This window comes from Camelina sativa, chromosome 19, assembly GCF_030686135.1.
Source record: "Camelina sativa cultivar CO46 ecotype springtype chromosome 19, ASM3068613v1".
Lineage (NCBI taxonomy): Eukaryota > Viridiplantae > Streptophyta > Magnoliopsida > Brassicales > Brassicaceae > Camelina > Camelina sativa.
The window spans coordinates 12,561,066-12,579,749 of record NC_141898.1 but is presented as its reverse complement, the minus strand read 5'-3'; the positions used below and the strand labels follow the sequence as shown (position 1 = coordinate 12,579,749).

At 32.2% G+C, this 18,684-nt stretch overlaps 2 protein-coding genes and 1 pseudogene across 6 annotated transcripts; all 3 read right to left on the bottom strand.

Annotated features, from left to right (window-relative positions):
• Positions 1-5,467: 5,467 nt before the first annotated feature.
• On the bottom strand, positions 5,468-9,035 carry LOC104766243 (putative methyltransferase PMT1). The gene is made up of 8 exons (XM_010490084.2): positions 8,488-9,035; positions 7,882-8,181; positions 7,620-7,784; positions 7,355-7,537; positions 6,677-7,271; positions 6,449-6,561; positions 6,132-6,352; positions 5,468-6,045 (listed from the first exon to the last, which is right to left on the bottom strand). The coding sequence occupies exons 2-8, from the start codon at positions 8,128-8,130 to the stop codon at positions 5,727-5,729; spliced, it is 1,845 nt and encodes a 614-aa protein (XP_010488386.1). The 5' UTR covers positions 8,131-8,181; positions 8,488-9,035; the 3' UTR covers positions 5,468-5,726.
• A 3,868-nt stretch (positions 9,036-12,903) lies between these two features.
• Positions 12,904-13,257, bottom strand: LOC104766242 (protein LIGHT-DEPENDENT SHORT HYPOCOTYLS 4 pseudogene; annotated as a pseudogene).
• An 855-nt stretch (positions 13,258-14,112) lies between these two features.
• LOC104766241 (DEAD-box ATP-dependent RNA helicase 20) lies at positions 14,113-17,690 on the bottom strand. 5 transcript variants are annotated; one of them, XM_087502417.1, is made up of 6 exons: positions 15,714-17,684; positions 15,235-15,499; positions 14,910-15,092; positions 14,737-14,820; positions 14,580-14,623; positions 14,113-14,491 (listed from the first exon to the last, which is right to left on the bottom strand). In XM_087502417.1, exons 1-3 carry the CDS (start codon positions 15,797-15,799, stop codon positions 15,057-15,059), a joined length of 387 nt encoding a protein of 128 aa, XP_087358543.1. In that variant the 5' UTR covers positions 15,800-17,684; the 3' UTR covers positions 14,113-14,491; positions 14,580-14,623; positions 14,737-14,820; positions 14,910-15,056. The 5 variants fall into 5 exon arrangements, 4 of the variants coding, with proteins under 4 accessions (XP_087358543.1, XP_087358542.1, XP_087358540.1 ...); XM_087502416.1 differs by having other exon boundaries at positions 14,113-14,459; XM_087502414.1 differs by having other exon boundaries at positions 14,113-14,459; positions 14,580-14,820; positions 15,714-17,690.
• Positions 17,691-18,684: the final 994 nt, after the last annotated feature.

The window sequence follows — 18,684 nt, the reverse complement described above, 5'->3', positions numbered from 1 at the left end:
TAAAAAGTTTTTTTTGATAAAATATTATGCAATAAAATCATATGTTAAATATAATGACTTGAAAAAATACCACTAAGTTTTATATTGTTGATTTTATAATTTTATGTATGAGAAATGGTTATGTTTGTTGTTAGTTTTTATTTTAATTTTTAAACATGTTTGGTGAAAGTTTTTTTAATATGGCATGTGCTTAGGTAAGATTTTATTTTCAGTTGCACAATAAGATCTCGAAAATCACGATTAAGTGTGATAAATTGTCAAGATTTTATTCTTTTTACGCCTTAAAAATATATTTTTATGCCTAGCAGTATATATTTTATTATTTTGCAACAACACATTGAATAATAAAAATTTTATTTATGAAATTGTATAAATCATTGGAATATTCTCTTTAAGAAGATTTTTTGGGATATTTTTAAGTGTATTCATATAGCCCACGGATTGACCAATTAATCTATAACGTTTTTTTGTAACAAACCTACATTTAATGTATAACCTACTTTGTAACTAACTTATTAAAATTATATAGTCTACAAAAAATGTTTGTGTAGTTCCGTTTTATTATACAGGGGATCCAAATACTTACGGATAGTGTATTTTATATGGAAAATCAGGAATGCAAAGAAAATTAAATCTTTGGACGGTGACCCAACTGAACTATTCACCATGTTCAAATCGAATGGAAAGTGTGGTCAAATACATGTACATGAAGAAGCCTTCCAAGTGTTCCAAACTAGCTGGTATCGAAAAGGTTTTGTTTGTCATATAATGGTGTTTAGTTAGAAGCTAGATGCATAATCAATAGGGCAAGGATGGTTTATCTATCCCATAGGGACAAGAACACATTTTTGGATTAAAGAAACAAAGCAAAAGCCTATCAACAGTTCATTTAGTGGAAGCACAAATGTGAATCATGTCATCCGTTCAGGATCAAGATTGTGCAAACCTAATTAATATGAAGGATTTTTTTAAAGACAACCAAACTCTTTTTTTTTCTTTTGATAACAAAGTTATACGTTTATTTTGTTACACTATGTCACTTTTAAACTTAATTTGTTAGGTTGTTAACTCATAATACTCATTACTCATACATGTAATTTGTGTTACACCTTTGTAAATATTAGATCACTAATTCTACTTGATGCTTTTATCAATATAACATGCTGACAAGAAAATTAACACACAAATTAAAAAGGTTTCAAAAGCCTTGATGTCCGCTGAAGATGCATTATGCATCACGCCCGTGGCACTTCTACATGGTCCTAAGCTTTCCAACTACTGAATGCTCTCTTTTGTAATTTTGTTCCCAAATTTTAGTTTTTTGTCTCCAATCGCCACCAAAATTATTAATTATAAATTCCATTTTAAGGTAGTTATTTTTAAAATTAGGCACACCAAATTAATGTGCAGGAACTTTATTAGTAGTTTTCATTACCAAAATCTTCATATTAATAAGTAAAGTTTTCTATATATAGATAGTAGAAACTAAATCTTTATTTTTAGTTATAAAAAATATAATTAAAATAAAGCTAATCTATACTAAATAAAAGTAGAAGCTATAAGCTTCTAAGCCTGTCCAGATAGGATTTAAATTTACCAACATGAATTTGACATGTCACAGATTAATATTTTTTAAATTTCCAGAATTTTATATATTAAAGTATTTAAAATGATCAATCGAGATCAGACATCTCAATATTTAATATTTTTGAAATTATGTAAAAATTCTATATTAAAATACTTATAAATAAGTGTATGTACAACGGTCTCACATCGGCTAGAAAATTTTTAGTCAATGGATGAGAACCACTATAAATAATGACTAATATGTTTCCAACTACGAATGAGCACCAAGCTTAACTTATCAGACGTCCAAATTTAAAAAAAAAATTGATTTACTTCGGTTTTTTATTTGAGAAAATTAAAACTTTTTAAATATTATAATATTTCATATTTTAAAAATTTTAAAACTTTTAAAATATTATGAGTATTGAAACCAGGAAAAAAAATTAACTTTAAAAACTTTGAAATATTATAATTATCAAATTTTAAAAATTTAAAGATACTAGAAATATTAAAACTTTTAAAAGGTTCAAATATGAAAAGTATTAAACTTTATAAAATTTTTAAAAATAATATAAATACTTTAAATGATTATTCAGTGGAAGAAAGTGACAAATTAGAAGAAAAAGAAGAGTATAACGAATAAGCGGACAGTGAAAGTAATGATGAAAATTATCATAAAATTTTAACAATCAAATGAAAAGTAAGAAAATAATGAATGTGAAAAAAGAAAACAGGAAGACATAGGTAGTGGAAGAAAAAACGATATTAATTCATGATTCTTTTGATTAGATTTGATTCTTTAACACTAATAATTTTTATAATTTTTAAAATTGTTACGTGAAATAATTTTTTTTACATTAATAGTATTTTAAGGTTTTTTGTAAGATTATATAACTTATTTGTCTTTAATCGCATATAATTTTCACCAAAATATATTAAGTAAACTCACGCGTAGCGTGGGTTCAAAACCTAGTTCTTGTAATATAATTTTATAGTATTAATTTTTATACTAGTATTTCTAGGATTGGTTTTTTCATTAATATGTTTTAATAAAATTCAAAATTTCACTTATTTCCTCAAAACAAAAAAAAAAATCATTCCTTTTTTCTTCAAACTTTTGATTGTTATGCCTCCTTCATGGTTTAAAAAAAACTTTCAATACTATCAATTTGAGGAATCATATATTTAATTATATAAGTGATCAAAGTTGTCGAAAGTACAAGAATATAAAAATAAAAGTTAAAAGAAAAAAAAACTGACATCAATGAATTCTATTTTCAAAAAAAAAAAAAAAGTGTTCTCTTTAACCTTCTAAAATTTTTAAGACAACATTCTGTGCTTCCTTGATTTTTGGTTCATAACATTTACGGATTACAAACTTTAAAAATAATATATATTTTGCTAAACGAACTGTCTAACACTTAAAAACTTTTTTAAATAATATTTCTGCATTGTTTATCCGCCACAATAATCCGAATTCAAAAAAAAAAAGCACCTTTATCTTTAGAAAAAAAACATTTAAAGAGTTTTAAGAAGAGGATAAGGGTTTTGATTTTCACAATCTTTGAAGGCCGATATGAACAGCTTTGAGGTGGGGGATAGTAACGTCGGGGACCATTTTATGTTTGCCAAACTTTGTAGGTATGTATCACATTCATATTTTCAAAATAAATTTAAATGTCTTGTACTATTCATAAAACTTAGATGTATCACTAACGAGAATAATTGCAGCGGTTTCAATAACAGTAATACGAAAACAAAAAAACAAAACAGAAAACACTATTTTTGTTTTATCATATGTCTTAACGGTCAATGTTTTCTTCATGATTAATTGTCGTATATATAACATCAAAATTTTGGATAATTATTACGTTGGTACGGTTAAAATGGTAAAAGAGTTTTGAATGACTTATCCATATAAATATTTAACATTTGAAGTCAGTAGTTATTTTTTGTATGTCAGTTCTTTTCAAGTTATAGATAGACTTTTGAAGTCAGTAGTTATTTTTTGTATGTCATTTCTTTTCAAGTTATAGATAGACTTTTATTCCCACCTAATCATTTGGATTTTACATTGATATTTAATATTTTATTCATTATATTACCACAAATACGGATATATTAAATAAAAAAATAAATGATACAACTAATAAAATTTTGCATTATGTTATGCCCAAATTATTTTATGTACTTTTTTAACATTTTAAATAGCATCTTAGCATATATGTCACCTATAAATTTAGCTAAACTAAACGTAAGAAGGAACTAGTTGACCACAAAAGGGGAGAGGTTTAATATTTTGTTCAAGATTAGAGTATACAATATCTGATTTCTTCGGAAATTTCGCATAACAAGATGTGCGATATGAACTAATTTGATTACAACTTCTTTTTCATGGCTAGAAAGAATTTTTAAAAACGAAATTTGGAGACATGCCAAAAAATATGCTATTTTCTTGTCAATTTTTAGGTGTTTTATATAAAAATGCCAAACAAAGTCATTTAGCTAATAAAACGACTATGTTTTGAAAAAATGATTTAACCCGGTTAGTTTCTAAAATTTTATTATTCATCGTTGAATATTGATGTACGTCTGGACATAAAATCCGAATCCGAAAATCCAAACCGAATCCGAACCAAAAAAATTGGATAAAAACCAAACCGATATTGAAAAAATAACCGATCGGTTTTTGTTTTCATTATTTTTGGATATCAGATTAAATCCGATCTGAACCGATATCCAATAGATATTCGAATATAACCGAAAATATAAGAAACGACTTTATAAAGATAGATGTATACGTAACTATATACGATATACATGTATCGTTGATATAGATATACACACCTAACTATATACAATATACACAAATCGTAGATATACTCCTATATATACGTCATTGTTTACTTTGGTTTTTATTTTTTATTATTGACACGGTCTTATGTCTCATTTTGGATGTTCAGTACGTCGCACTTTTATGTATTGGTATAATTTTATGCTAGTTTGAACTTTAAACTTTTTATTTATTTCATTTCTATTTTTTTCAAATACTTGGTTAGTATGGTTTTTTGGATACAATCAGATTAAAAGATATCCGAATAAAACCTTATCCAATAAATTTGGTTTAATTTTGGTTATCGACAATATATCCAAACCGATCCGAAATTTGAATTTTCCGAACCGAAACCAATCCAAATTTTTTAAATATCCGAATGGATATTAAAGCCGATATCCAAAAAATCCAAAATCCGAAATATCCGAACCGAATCCGATCCGATATCCGAACGCCCAGGCCTATATTGATGTATGAGTTTAGCTATAAAAATGCAAAAAATATAGATGTTATTGTCATGGACTCAAGGCTAATAAATTTTCAAACCAATTATTTGGATAGAATACATATAGAATCAAGAAAGTGGGGGAGCATCGATTATGGGAGTTAACTTAGAGAAGTGGACAACAGCTTCAACTTTGTTGTGTCCACGAGACAACAAAAAAAATTGTAGAATGCTTTCACATGTTTTTAGCTTTCCTTTTGGACCAATAAAATTTCTTAATCATCAAATGCAATTATTCTTAATTATTTCCTTTTTGTCTCATAGAATATAATCACTTATCTTCAATTTTGCTTGAGACATAACCTAAAGATTTCTTCCAACAACAGTAAAGTTACTTCCTGAGTTCTCATCTAATGGGGACTACTAAGTAAATAACACGCATGCCTTTGTTACTGTCACGCTTCTTTTAAGTTTCCTTCTTCTTTATTTCTTTCTCCATTCTAAAAGAGCTTGTAGAGATGATTCCTCATCATCCAAGTTTTTTGGATAAGGTTTAATGAAGCAATGATTAGTGAATAATCAATGGGTTTATAAATCTATTAATCAATGATTTAATACATAAATTGCACCAAAAAAGAGTTTCATTTGATAGGAAACTTTAGTCATCTCTACCGAACCATACAAACATGAAACAACATATATGAATTATGTAAACGAAAGAAAGATTTATGAGGAAAAGAACGTTAAAATAGCCGCTATAAAACGAATTTTCTTCGTTTGTATGTTTCGATTAGATTCTCTTAAGAAAGAAATCTCTTGTGAATGTGGTTTTCCTTTTTTTGTTTTCATGTTTGAGGCAGTTTTTGGCCTCATCTTTATTCATCACTCCAAATCTCTGAGGCTTTCACTTGTCAACCACAGCTTCTTCTGGACAATGAGTATGACATTGTCCGAGTCTTGGTCTGATTCTGAGGCTGTCTTGGTTTCAACTGCTTCCCAATGTAAAGCCTTGAGATACTTCTTCACAAGGTCGACTACTGATTGTTTGTCCCTTATGAGTATGAAACCGCTTGGCCGAAGTATACGGTCCATCTCCAACAACAAATCCTCTGCACTGCAACCTCTCTTTTTTATATCAGATATGATGTCCCATGCGTGGAGTAAATCGTAAGTCCTCGGGTAAGTTGAGAACGCTTCGCACCTGCGATATAATCACAAGATAAATCACAGAGGAACATAGATTACTAATGGATTTTAATGAGGTGAAGGGTTAAAGGAGAAGTATACCAGCTATGAACAGCGCCCATCAGGCCTCTGTCATATATAAGTTTAAGCGTGTTTGGTCCATTTTCAGGAACAACATTCATAACCCAAACATCTTTTTCTTTCAGAGCAGCAGCAAAGGAACCCATGCTTGCTTTCATGTCCATTATGTTCCTCACAGTGTCTGATTGAATTTTTGGACTCAAGAGATCCCAATAAGTATCTACCCTCTGCCTCCAAGTTTCCTGAATGGACAAGCAATATTTACGGTTTATACAACCTCTATATAGACATATTTATGGAGCTTGGACTGCAACAAATAAAAAGGTTGTGAGCCTTACTGTATCCTTCTCAAACATGTCAGTAGAATAGCCAAAATCAGCTAGCCGAGGAGGAGGAGAGGTTAATCGAGCTGGCCATGGAGCCAATCCACTTCCCTTGGCTTTGTGGTCATCTGATATAAACGTTGGAAAATGATTCAGTGTGCATTCATGTTCTCAGATATGCAATATCACAAAACGGAATTGTGTTCTCTGTCAATGAAAAGAAAGGAGAAGAATGAAACTCACGGTCACTGTATTGAGTAATGCAGGATTCCATGTTTACACCATAAACAGCATCGGGGTCACTGTCAGAATTGCAAAGAGGAGGCTGGGTTCCAGGTTCTCTTCCCAAATAACAATCGTTTGTCAAAGGTTTTTGCCAAATTACAGTCTGATTCCTTTTCGCAGCTATTGTCCAACACATACGCCCCACAAGAGCACTCATTTCTCTCCAAATTCTGAGGTCCTCTTCATCTTGTGCATATGCTTCTGGAGATGAATATGCAAAATAGCCACCAGGTCTTAGCACCCTGTCTAGCTCGAGAAGAAGAATACCATCTCTTTGAAGCCAATCAATTCGGCAACGTGAACAATGTGCAAGTTCAAAGGATCTGCTCGGGTATGGGAGCCTCTTGGTCCCTAGAACACCGAGGTATGCGGGGATTCCTCTCTCAAGAGCAAATTGGATTTGGTTCTGATGAACATCATTAGGTGCCAAGGACATTGTCATAATTTCTGATGCAAGAAGATAACCGCCAAAGCTCGCAACACCACAGCCAACATCAAGAAATGTCCTCAGATTTCCCCCATTGTTCAAAATATTGTTTGGAAAGTTAAGCATCTACAATTTCCAGGATTGGTATCAGTAATTGAAGAAAGGAATATCTCTGTTGCACATAATCTATAGTAACTGGACTGCCTTACATTTGCCATTGATGCAATATACTTATCAGCACCATAGTGAAAATGTGTGCCTCCACCAGGGAAATTGATTTTTTCACCTTTGACAACCATCCAGTTTTGATCAGACTTCTCATGCGCAAGGTGAGTATGAGGAATGTTCACTTTCCAAACTTCGTCTCTGCTTTTCGGCCACTTGATTGGAATCTACACATATTGACGAAGAAAACAGCTTCAAAATAAGTCAAGACACAGACCTTATCCACCAGAGCCAGAGGAAATGACCGACCTTATATCCTGGAGGAGGAGGAATCAAGCAGTTAAATCGCCTTTCAGGAGGAGGGCAGTGGCGTTCATAATGCTCCATCAAAGACAAGTCAAGCTTCAATCTCATCTGGTATATAAGATTCCTATCTAAGCAGGGAATAAGCTCTGAGTGCCGGTCATCACACACCTTTGCAAAGAAAAAAAAAAAAAAAATATATTAAACCACAATGTCTAATCATCAATCAAACGAACAAGCGTGTAAATTATCATCTAACACAACTCACAGGAAAGCTTCTTGGTGTGAAACCATCATTGCTTCCATCTTCTACATAAAACGAGGTAGAAGAAGAAGACTCATCCTTTTTGGTATCATCGTCATCACCACCCAACCCAAGTTTCCTCCCATACTCAATAGCTGAAGCTCCATGGTTAGAGGAGCCAAAGAAGAGATATACAAAAACAAGTACTACTGATGCAACGCAGACTAAAACAATCACTGGCTTTTTCTTTCCTCCATCTGATCTCCCCCTCATCTCCAATCCTTTTCGTGTATTTTAGTGATTACTTCGAAACCCCAAGAGATTCTACGAAAACAAACATATATAGATCCTGATCAATGCCATTAAAAAAAAGTTGCTTGCTAATCATGGAGATCTGATTCAAACAAGTATCAAATTATGAAAAAAATACGCTACGACACAAATCACGCACAACACAAACTCACCACATAAACAAAAATCGAAATCGAAATCGCATCTCAACATCAATTTAGGAATTTCCAAAAAACTACGCAAAGCGTAAAACGAAATTAAAAAAAAAAACCTAGTTCCGCTAAGGAAAGGAATGAAGAGATATATTAAAGAGAGGATAAGAAAAAGCGAATCACTCACCAGTCAGTAGCTTAGAGATTTGGAAGAGACGAATACAAAACAGAACAATCAAGATTGAGAGATGCTAAAATCGTGGGGAGGTCATTCAAAGTAGAGAGAGAGAGAGAGAGATCGAGAAAAAACAAGAGCGAGATACGGATCTTAATGATGAAGTTTCAGAGACTGCTTCTTCTTCTTCTTCTTCTTCTTCTTCTTCTTCCTTCCTTCCTTCGTTCCTTAAGTCTATATTGGGATTCAAACGAACAAAAGCACACAAAGGCAATGAGAGAGTGAAGAAAGAAAGAAAATAAATAAATAAAAAAGCGTCGTTTTTTTTTTTTTCATTGAATTTAATTATTTGTTTCGTTGAAATTAAATTATATTTTTAGTAATGTGTCGGTGATCTTTTTTTTTGTTTTTGTAACATGAAAAAATATGAAGAGTTAAAAAAATTTATTTATTTTAATTAATGACTCATAGTATGACTTTTGTGGGTGTGTGTTTGTATGGACTCTGGGGATCTACGCTATTTTTTTTTTTTTTTTTCTTTTTTTTTTTAATTTATGGTCTTTTGTGGAGTGTTACTAGGAAGAAAATAAAGGGCCAATTTACCTACTAACCAAATTCTGGTATATAATTAAGAATATAGCATAATAATTCAAAAAATTAAATAAATAGTATAACGGGTAGAAATAATTATCAAGTGGGGTTTTGATGGTGGTTAAGGAAGGTGGCCGGAGGTGGCTAGAGGTGGTGGAGGTAGGTGGTGTTAGAAGTGGTGGAGAAAGGTGATCGGAGGTGGTGGCCGGCCGGTGATCGGAGGTGGTGGCTGGCCGGTGACCGGAGGTGATGGCCTGCCGATGACCGGAGGTGGTAGCCGACCGGTGACCGGAGGTGGTTGCTGGCCGGTGGTCGGAGGTGGTGGTGCGCGGTTGCCGGAGATAGTGCACGGTGGCCGGAGATAGTGAACGGTGATTGGAGGTGGTGGTGGATGGTGGATGATGGTGGTAGGAGATGGTGATAAATGGTGGTAATGGTAAGGGTAATTTTGTGATTAATAGAGAAAATATAGAGTATATAACAGTTTTATGGTTAGAATAGTTATCAAATGAATTAAAGATTTTTTGTTGGTTATACAGTCAAATTTCTCGAAAATAAATGATTCGATTTGGTTACAGATGTCCAAATGGTTGACTTGTCCCGATTTTAATATACTTGAGACTTGAGAGTTATAGTTAGGTAGGTATATACACAACAAAAGTTAACAATTTTGAGTAATCTATACAGTGTTAGGTAATTTAAGTAAGAAAAAAAAAAATTTAGTGAATATTTCGAAAGTTCTATTATCTACAAAAGTTACTCAATTGGGGTGGTATGGTTTTAATTTATCTTTTTATATATGATCCAAAATATGTTTTAAGTTTTTTGAAAAAAAAACAAATATATATGGAAAAATACAAATGATTCCTACGATATTTCTTTTTTTAGTCTCTTCTATGTTGTTTACAAGAAACTGTTTTTATTCAATTTATGTTTTAGTCTAAGGAACTTTACTAATTTTATCGTTTTCTTTGAAAATCTTGTGGACTTGCTACTTTTACACAATATAGTACTCAAATGGGTGTTTTGAGATTTGTTCATCCAAAACTTGTCCATAATATGTTTTGGTATGTCACAACAAATTGTTCACTACAATTTAGTGAACAATTTGTCCATTGAAACAAAACCCTAAAAAAACTAGTTCATAAATGTAATGATTGTTAGGTTTTTTAATTATAATGACCAAATTTCAATAGACCGAAATGGACAAATACCAAAACACACGTTTTTGAAAGTGGTTAATCCATCCATATGGTTCATTTTTTCTTAAGAGTAGAATGAGTAGACTTTTATTTTCCTAAGTTTGAAATCTCCATCCTTGCTACATTACATACACATGCGTGAGAGTTTCAAAAAGAAACAACTTGTATTGATGCTAAAACAACTTGTATTGATGCTGAAGCCTGTAAACAAATGGGCTTTATACATTTTGAATGGGAAATTGGAAACAAGTCAAAAGACTCAAAACTTAACTCCGAGTCCGAGAAGAGAGGAGGAAAACAAGTAGGGCAGAGATTGAGCCACGTCTTGAAGATCTAACGGAGGAGAAAAGACTTGTCTTTTAGGCAAACTAGTTTTTTTTTTCTTTCTCCATTATTGTTTCGTTTGAGCAGAAGAGCTGACATGAAATGACAAATGAGGCGGTGAGAGCGTGTGATGCCGTCTGACCCGCTTTGGTCCACCAATCAAATCTTCTTCACCTATGTAATGTAATGTTTCCCTTTTTATGTTGTTATGCCACCATTCTTTATACGATATAATTAATTGACTAACAATAGTTGTTTATTGACACCAATTTGTAATATGACTAGGAGCAAATTTGTTGTCTTCGTACTATTTCCATGTGAACTCGTATGTGTTATGTTTCATGCAATATTCATCGTCAATGCTAGTGTTAAATACCAAAGATCTAGTTTCATTATACAATATCTTACGGTAAAGATCTAAAATATTACTTGAAGAGTCTTACAACTAGACTATAAAGATATTTTACACAATATATAACATGTAAATTTTAAGCGCAATCAAATGAAAACGTAAATAGTCAGATGCTGCTTAGCACAAAATAAAATAGTCAGATGCTAAATGAGATACAGAATTTACCGATACAAGAATATTTGTATATCTTATAAAAAAAAGAAAGGCAAAGACTTTTGTAACAAGGACAAGAAACTGAAACTGAATGATTTGCCAATTCCCTACCAAATTAAGACGCTACAAATGAAGGCATACGTACGCACGCACACTAGCATGAAAAGACACGAACAACCATTTGATTCTGCAAAATCTTCTTTTGTCACGTCTTATCGAAACTACAATAATATTCAACTTATATTATAAGTTGGTTCTACGATTGGAGAGGCCAATTATGAAAAATTTAAGTAGTATATATAAGAATAAGTCAATAAGACAATCAAACCTAATTAGTACTACTATATAATTTACTAATCCATATTTTTGGCCTTGCATTGGCGATCGCAATTTTTTTTTTTTTTTTTAAACTTAATATAGTGTCCCACGTCCACAAAACATTACTAGTAGTTACTAGTTAGTTCTTGTATATATAATGTGATACATATAAAAAACAATTTATAGAGATATAGTTTTGAAATAATCGAATTAATGAGCTTCTTTTTGATCGAAAACTTCAATGAGTATTGTAAAATATAAAAACCCTTGAATAGCGTAAAGCAAACGCATGGATTTATTTGGTTGACTGAACTTGTTAAAAAAAAATACGATGCATTGGTAAACGGTAAACCGTAAATTTTTTTTTTTAGTTATGCATTTTCTTGCAACATATACGAAATGTACTGTATGTTATTTTTTTAACTACTCATGCAGTAAATGAAATAATGAACCAACATAACTACAATTTTTGGTAGTTCAATTTCGTAAAAAAATGAAAATAATATGGTCCTTTAGTGCTATGGTAAAACTTGTGAATATTTATAAAATAAATTATAAAATTGACATTTATTTACAGATATGCTATTGACGTTAAATAATTAATTTAATAAACACAATAAATTCTACTTATATTAGAAACTAAGTGTTTTAAAAGGTAACAAACATAATTGTAAATGTATACAAATTTGAAAAACTGATTTGATAAAAAGTGACTTTTAGCCTAACATACTATATTTTACTTTCATGGGTTTCGTATGATGAGTTTTTGCAAATTAAAAATCGTTGAACATATTGCGTGATTCGCCTAACATGGCGGGTTTGGACTATAGAACCAACACTAAAACTATTAGTTTATTTCGTATATTATAGATTTGTAGTCATAGTTTGGAAAATTAACTTAACATACCATATAGGCATATACCTTTGTTTAATTATAGAAAATAAAACTAAGTGTTTTAAAATTTTATATTCTATCTAAGAACAAATTTAATGTAATTAGGTTATAAACTGTATAAAACGTAAGAAGAAGAAAAAACATTCTAAACAAAATTATAAATTAATTAGAAAAAATTTAATTAATTAGGAATTTGAAGAGTAAATAAATTAAAAATTATTATTAAAAATATATTAATTTATAATTTAGTCCCGCAGTGTACCGCGGGTGAAAACCTAGGGTATATTAAAAACAAACATAAAATAATTATGTATCCACGTTATGTGAGGACACTCTTATGTGAGGCCAAGCAAAAGAATTACAAATTTATTTAATACAAAAAAAAAATTCTTTAGCTTGCCAAATAAAGGATTAGGAAGAAAAGGGCATGTGAGTTTAAAATAGCTCGTGTATGTTCGACGTCATTGACAAATACTATATATAGAAGTTGTAAACAAACGTACTCATTGAAATATCTTACTCATGACTTAGTGCTAATTAGGGCTAGTTGAAATCACGGGCTGAGGCGGTGGTAGAGACGGAGGAGGTCGCTTCCGCTTCTTCTTTTCATAGCTGATTCCACGTGCTTTAGCCTGCGAGTCACGCACTTCCCTTAGGTAAAGTCGAACGGCTCGTGCACCAAAAGGGTTAGTCTCTGGTGAACCACCGTTCTCTTCAAAAGCGGCTCTAAGACGGCCAATGAGTGCGTCCAGACTACCCCACGCTTGTCGAAGTGGACATGCACATGGTGCTGGTGGGTTAGGGTGTCCAAAGAACGGACACAGGTGTGTGTGAACCTGGAGATACAAGATCAAAGTTGGTGATTTAACTTCATCAGCAAATTTCATTCTATAACATTTCTAGGACGATTCATCATAGCATATACACAACTATCATCACAGTAAGAATCATAGAACATATCTTTTATATTTTATTTATGTTCATATAATGATTGAGTTAACTTTTTGAATAAATACAATTAACAATCATATTGCAATACTATTTGTCGGTGATGATAGATGAAATCATATAGAACCTAGCTAAGTGAGATTAAATAAATGTTTAATTAGTGAGACTCATCTCGTTTGTTATATTACTACACATCTATTATAAGAATCATATTCCCAACTATAACAAAAAAATGGTTTTAGGTTTTTAGGTCAAGGAAACCCAAATATATTAGACATATATAGGGTTTTATTTGGATCTGGTTAAGTGAAAACTTATCACAGAGAGTATTTAAATGTAAGATACATACACATATGTAAGTGTAAATGTTATACCTTGCACTACAAGAAAACAAGCAAATAGCGACTGCACTATTAGTCACTATTTAGTCGCTAAACAGTGTGTTACGACTAAATAGCGACTAAAACCAGTAGTCGTAAATCGAGAGTCGCTAAAATAAATAGTCGTAAAATTAGTCGCCAAATAGCGACTACATTACGACTATTTTGCGTAGTCGTAAATGTAGTCGTAATATAGTCACTAAATTTAACGACTACACTACGACTATTTTACGACTATTCTAAATAGTCATAATGTAGTCACCAAATTTAGTGACTAATTGAGGACTAATTTATGATTATGTATTTAAACAATATTGTATTTATACAGCATTATATATATATATACTATTTTGATAATATATATATTTTATTAATTATTTTTAAATATATATAAGTTATTGGAATGAATTGATATTAAAAATAAAAAATACTATATTTATTATTATGAGACCATAATATCAAAAAAAACTGTATTACAAAATAAAACTAAAAACATAGTTAAAAATAAGAATACAAAGAATACATCATACTACTAAAAAAAGAAAGTAAATATTGGAAATGCACAAACATCAAGGGTTAATGTTTGAAGCGACGGAGAAGGAGGTTGCTTTGCTTTCCCAAGAAGTCTTTTGCTTTTGAGATGAATGTTGAAGATTTTGACCTGAAGCAAACTGCAAAGACCGAGACAAGGAGAAAGGAAGCTGAGCTGATGGAAGCATTTCTTAAGGAACTTAAGGCGAGGGAGAATGAGCTCAGATTGCCTAATGACACCATCAGAGAGAAATTAGCTGAGCTGGAGAAGAAATAAGTTTGCTTAAATATACATAAACTGGATTTAACAAACACAAACGAGGGAGAATGAGCTCAGGCTGCTTACATACCTTGAAGCGAGGGAGAATGAGCTCAGGTTGCTCACATATACCTCCTAAACTCGATTTAATAAACCCAAACAACTTTGGTTAACAACTGTGAGTCTATATGGTCACATGAATTCTCTTATGAACTGGATTCCCTTGGACTTAGCTCAAGCAAATATACCTTAGCCCTGGAGCGCCCAACATGAGAAGGACGAAATAGATATTGCCTATTCAGGTTACTGACTTCAATAGTGTCCATTTTAATCTGTAACATCGAACAAGAACCAGGAAAAAGAACTTAACAGCGAACAAGAACCAGGAACAAGAACTTCACGAGCAGAACTCAAGCGTTACCTATAATTGGTTGGGCATTGACATGGACGATTGAAGGTAATAAGTAGGAAAGAGTCTTTCCAGAGCCAGTTTCAGCAATGCTAATAAGATCACGTCCCTTCATTGCCATTGGCTAGCCCTGAGATTGTATAGGCGTAGTAGGTTCAGTTAAACCAGCCTTCTTAATCTCTTCCAAAACATAATCTAGGCCAATCAAAAAACTCTTATCAGTAGATATATACAAAAGAACTTACATAGACATGTAAGTGAAACTGATCACAGTCTAAATCAAATGAAACAGAAGTCAAATCCAGTAGTAGTTCTTTTGGATATGAAATCAGCTTACCAGGAAAGCCAACATCACGAAAACTCTTGACAGGTTTGGTAATATCTCAACAACAGTAATTTCCCTCAGCTTACGATACTCTTCAACTTCTGCCTCAGTCATAGCCGCCACAGCCTGCGATTCGACATAGAAATTCTTCTCGAAAGGAGTCAAACCATCCAAATCTAGCTTCCTTGGAGAGTCATTGCCATCACTATCCTTTTTCATGCTTGATGTATGACTACATGAGCTTCCGTATGATGAAGCCCCACCAAACCCTGAGTCACTAAGAACACACAAATTTGAAAATGAAACAAACTCTTCTTCTCCAAAAGTAAACACCACAGAGAATCGAAAACGCTTAAAGCACACGAATTCGATCAAAATTAAGCCGGACTGGCTTCATACTCGGTACAAAGGAAGTGTATAGAGCAACTAAGTGGAAAAAAAATTCTGAGTTTTATCAATTTCAATACGAAAGCAACCACACACACACTTACCTTCGACGGTGTGTTGTATTCAGAGCGGTCAGCATCAAGTAATTTGGTTCGTTCTCGGAAGTAGTCTTTACGGGTAGGTTCCTCATGTTCAGGGATTCGACAGTGAATGAAGGCTACTCCAGAGCGTGAGTAATTACGAGATCTGAGATCCGCAAAAATGCTCTGGTACCAGATCTAAAAACTTGAGAGGATGAAAACAACGACAAGATGAAGATCGAATAGAATGAAACAGCGGGCGGAGGAGAGAAAGTTAATCGGCTAAAGAAGAGAAGGGGAGAAAGTTAAGCAATCCCTCGTGAAGGAGACGAAAGAGAAACAAGAGCTGGAAAAAACCTTGTCCGTTGGATTAAATTAATCAACGGTTGATAGTGTAATCCATGTGTTTACATATCATCCAATAAAAAGCTTTCATTATTTAAAGAGTAATTTGTTGGATCAAAACATATATACTTTGCAATTCTGGGTTCATAATTCAGGAAATGACATTTGAAATTTATGATTTGGGACTTGGGGTTTTGAAATTTAGAAGAATATTAGACTTGATTTAGATTTAAAAATATTTTTTTTTAGGTTTTAAAATGACTAAGTTTAATAAATTTTGTAAGTATATAGTTTTTGGAAAGACTGATTTATATGTAAATACTAAATAGTTTTACATCTTGGTTTTATAGATATTCAATGGCTATATTTTGGGTGAATGATCTATGATTTAATTTCTATACATGAATTATAAAGGTTTTAAATTTAAGGTTAAGGGTTTTTGAGCATAAGTTTTGGGTTTGGGGTTAAGTGTGTTGATAAAAATATAGGATTTGGAAAACTATAGTTTTTTGGGGTTAAGTTTCGAAAAATTAGTTATATACATATATATAATGGTTATGGTTTGGTTTTATGGTTTTTGAATTAATTTATAAGATTAAGAATTTAAACTTCAAAATTTAGATTTGATGATCTAGGTTTTGAAGTTTGGTTAAGGGTTTGGGGGTATAGGGTTTAGGGTTAAGATTTAAGATTTGGGGTTAAGTTTTGAAAAATTAGATTTTCTTTTAAGCATTAAAGCTTGGTTTTATGTATATATAAGAATGGCTATGTTTTAGTTTTATGGTTTAAGAAATAATTTCTAATATTAAGAATTAAATATTCAGGATTTAAACTTTAAGTTTATAATTTAGGTTTTGGAGTTTGGTTAAGGTTTTGGAGTTAAATTTTGAAAATTTATATTTTCTTAAATAGTGACTGATATACGACTTATTGGCGACCTTTACCATGAGTTGCATCTTAGTCGTTAATTTAGCGACTATTTAACAACTATATGTTCTGTTATACAATATAGTCATAAAATAGTTATTAAATTACGACTAAATTACCGACTACGGTAAGTAGTAGCAAAATAGTGACTATTATACGACTAAATTTTTGTAGTCGTAAAATTGTCGCCAAATAGTCGCTAAATAGTGGCTAAAAATGGCGACTACATATGTCGTCGCCATTTGTAGTCGGAAAAAGCATGTTTTCTTGTAGTGTTGGTCTTGCCGAATTGGTCGAGGTACCTGAGGAATTCAAGAACATGAGCACCACTGCAACGAGAGAGAGAAAGTGGTGGACGGTGGTTGCGTAGATACTGTCCGAAAGTGTTCCAATCTCTTCTCTTCTGATTCTCGTACCTGCTCAACTGGTTAGTCCCCGAACCGCCGGAGGATGACGAGGAAGATGAGGAGGTCGTAGCAGTGGTGGCTGCGGCGGCGATCATAAGGTTTGTGTTATGTGAGATGTTTGTTGTGCCCATAAAGCCGAGGATAGGATCCATGATATCAAGATCTGATAAGCTAAGATCTGTTTTCTTTTTTGGTTTTAGGTTATGATGAAGATGAGAGAGGAGCTTTATGAGTCTCTAAGTTGATAAGGGAAGATGATGGGAGGAAAAGAAAAAGAGGAAGAGGGTATCGGAGTCATTGCTATAAAGAGTGAAATGAATGGAGTCATATAAATGTATATTTTTCTTTTAAATATCATATAATCTTTTGCTTGACTAATAACAGTGGAATAAATAATAATGCAAGCTTTAATTTTGACTATAGAGATTGAGTTAAACACAACTAACATTACGTATATGATATATCTCTTAAATCATTATTGTTGTGTAAGAAGACTTTGAATAGTTTTGGCGGATGAAGATTAAAGGGGTATGGTTGAAAATGTTATATAAAATAGTAGTACACAAGCAGAGCCGTCGCACAGATTATATGGGCCACAAACCCAAAGTTTTTTTGGCCGATTATCTTTAATGAATCAAACAAAATTAATAAAACTGACTGTAAATGGAGTCGAACCAGAGACCTCCAACAATTTTTTGTAGTTCCTTACCACTACACTATAAAGAATTTTGCTAATTTTAAGGCCGAAAGATTATTTATAAGTATCGGGCCGCAAGCAGCTGCTTTTGTGCTTACGGCCGGCTCTGTACACAAGATATAAATTTTCACCTAGTATTCTTACTTTTTATTGGTTCAAATGTTTAATTGCATTATTGTTTTTTTGTTTTTTTTTGTACAAGGTCAGGTATAGTAGCAAATCAGCTGTGAATCTTTGACCTAACTCTACAAGTAAATTATTCACCACTCCTCGGTTACCTTTCTTTGGTTATCCCTGGACACTCATACACAATTTTCAGTGGACTTATTCTCAGCACTTCTTTTAGTTAATACACCACTGGCACTTTCTTAAGAACAAATTTTTGATTCGCGCCACTTCCTTGATATATTGGACCGGAGAAGAAGGAAATAACCTATCTTAGCTAGTTACATGGATAGGAGCTATGCCCATAATTTCTTACGTTGAGCTATGCCCTTAATTTCTTACATTGAGCTATGCCCTTAATTTCTTACGTTTACGTAATCTGTTTATGATCATATATTTTTCAGTTTTAATATCCAGATCATATACATTTTACAGCATGGCTCGATAGTGCAAG

What these genes read in the sequence shown, in the direction of transcription:
- LOC104766243 (XM_010490084.2), bottom strand. Translation starts at nt 8,130, where the DNA reads ATGAGGGGGAGATCAGATGGAGGAAAGAAAAAGCCAGTGATTGTTTTA. An exon ending in TCACACCAAGAAGCTTTCCT is followed by an intron (nt 7,785 to 7,881) that starts GTGAGTTGTGTT and finishes TTCTTTGCAAAG; the next exon opens with GTGTGTGATGACCGGCACTC. An exon ending in CATTACTCAATACAGTGACC is followed by an intron (nt 6,562 to 6,676) that starts GTGAGTTTCATT and finishes CGTTTATATCAG; the next exon opens with ATGACCACAAAGCCAAGGGA.
- LOC104766241 (XM_087502414.1), bottom strand. Translation starts at nt 15,799, where the DNA reads ATGAGGAACCTACCCGTAAAGACTACTTCCGAGAACGAACCAAATTAC. An exon ending in AATACAACACACCGTCGAAG is followed by an intron (nt 15,500 to 15,713) that starts GTAAGTGTGTGT and finishes GTGTGTTCTTAG; the next exon opens with TGACTCAGGGTTTGGTGGGG. An exon ending in TCGTGATGTTGGCTTTCCTG is followed by an intron (nt 15,093 to 15,234) that starts GTAAGCTGATTT and finishes TGATTGGCCTAG; the next exon opens with ATTATGTTTTGGAAGAGATT.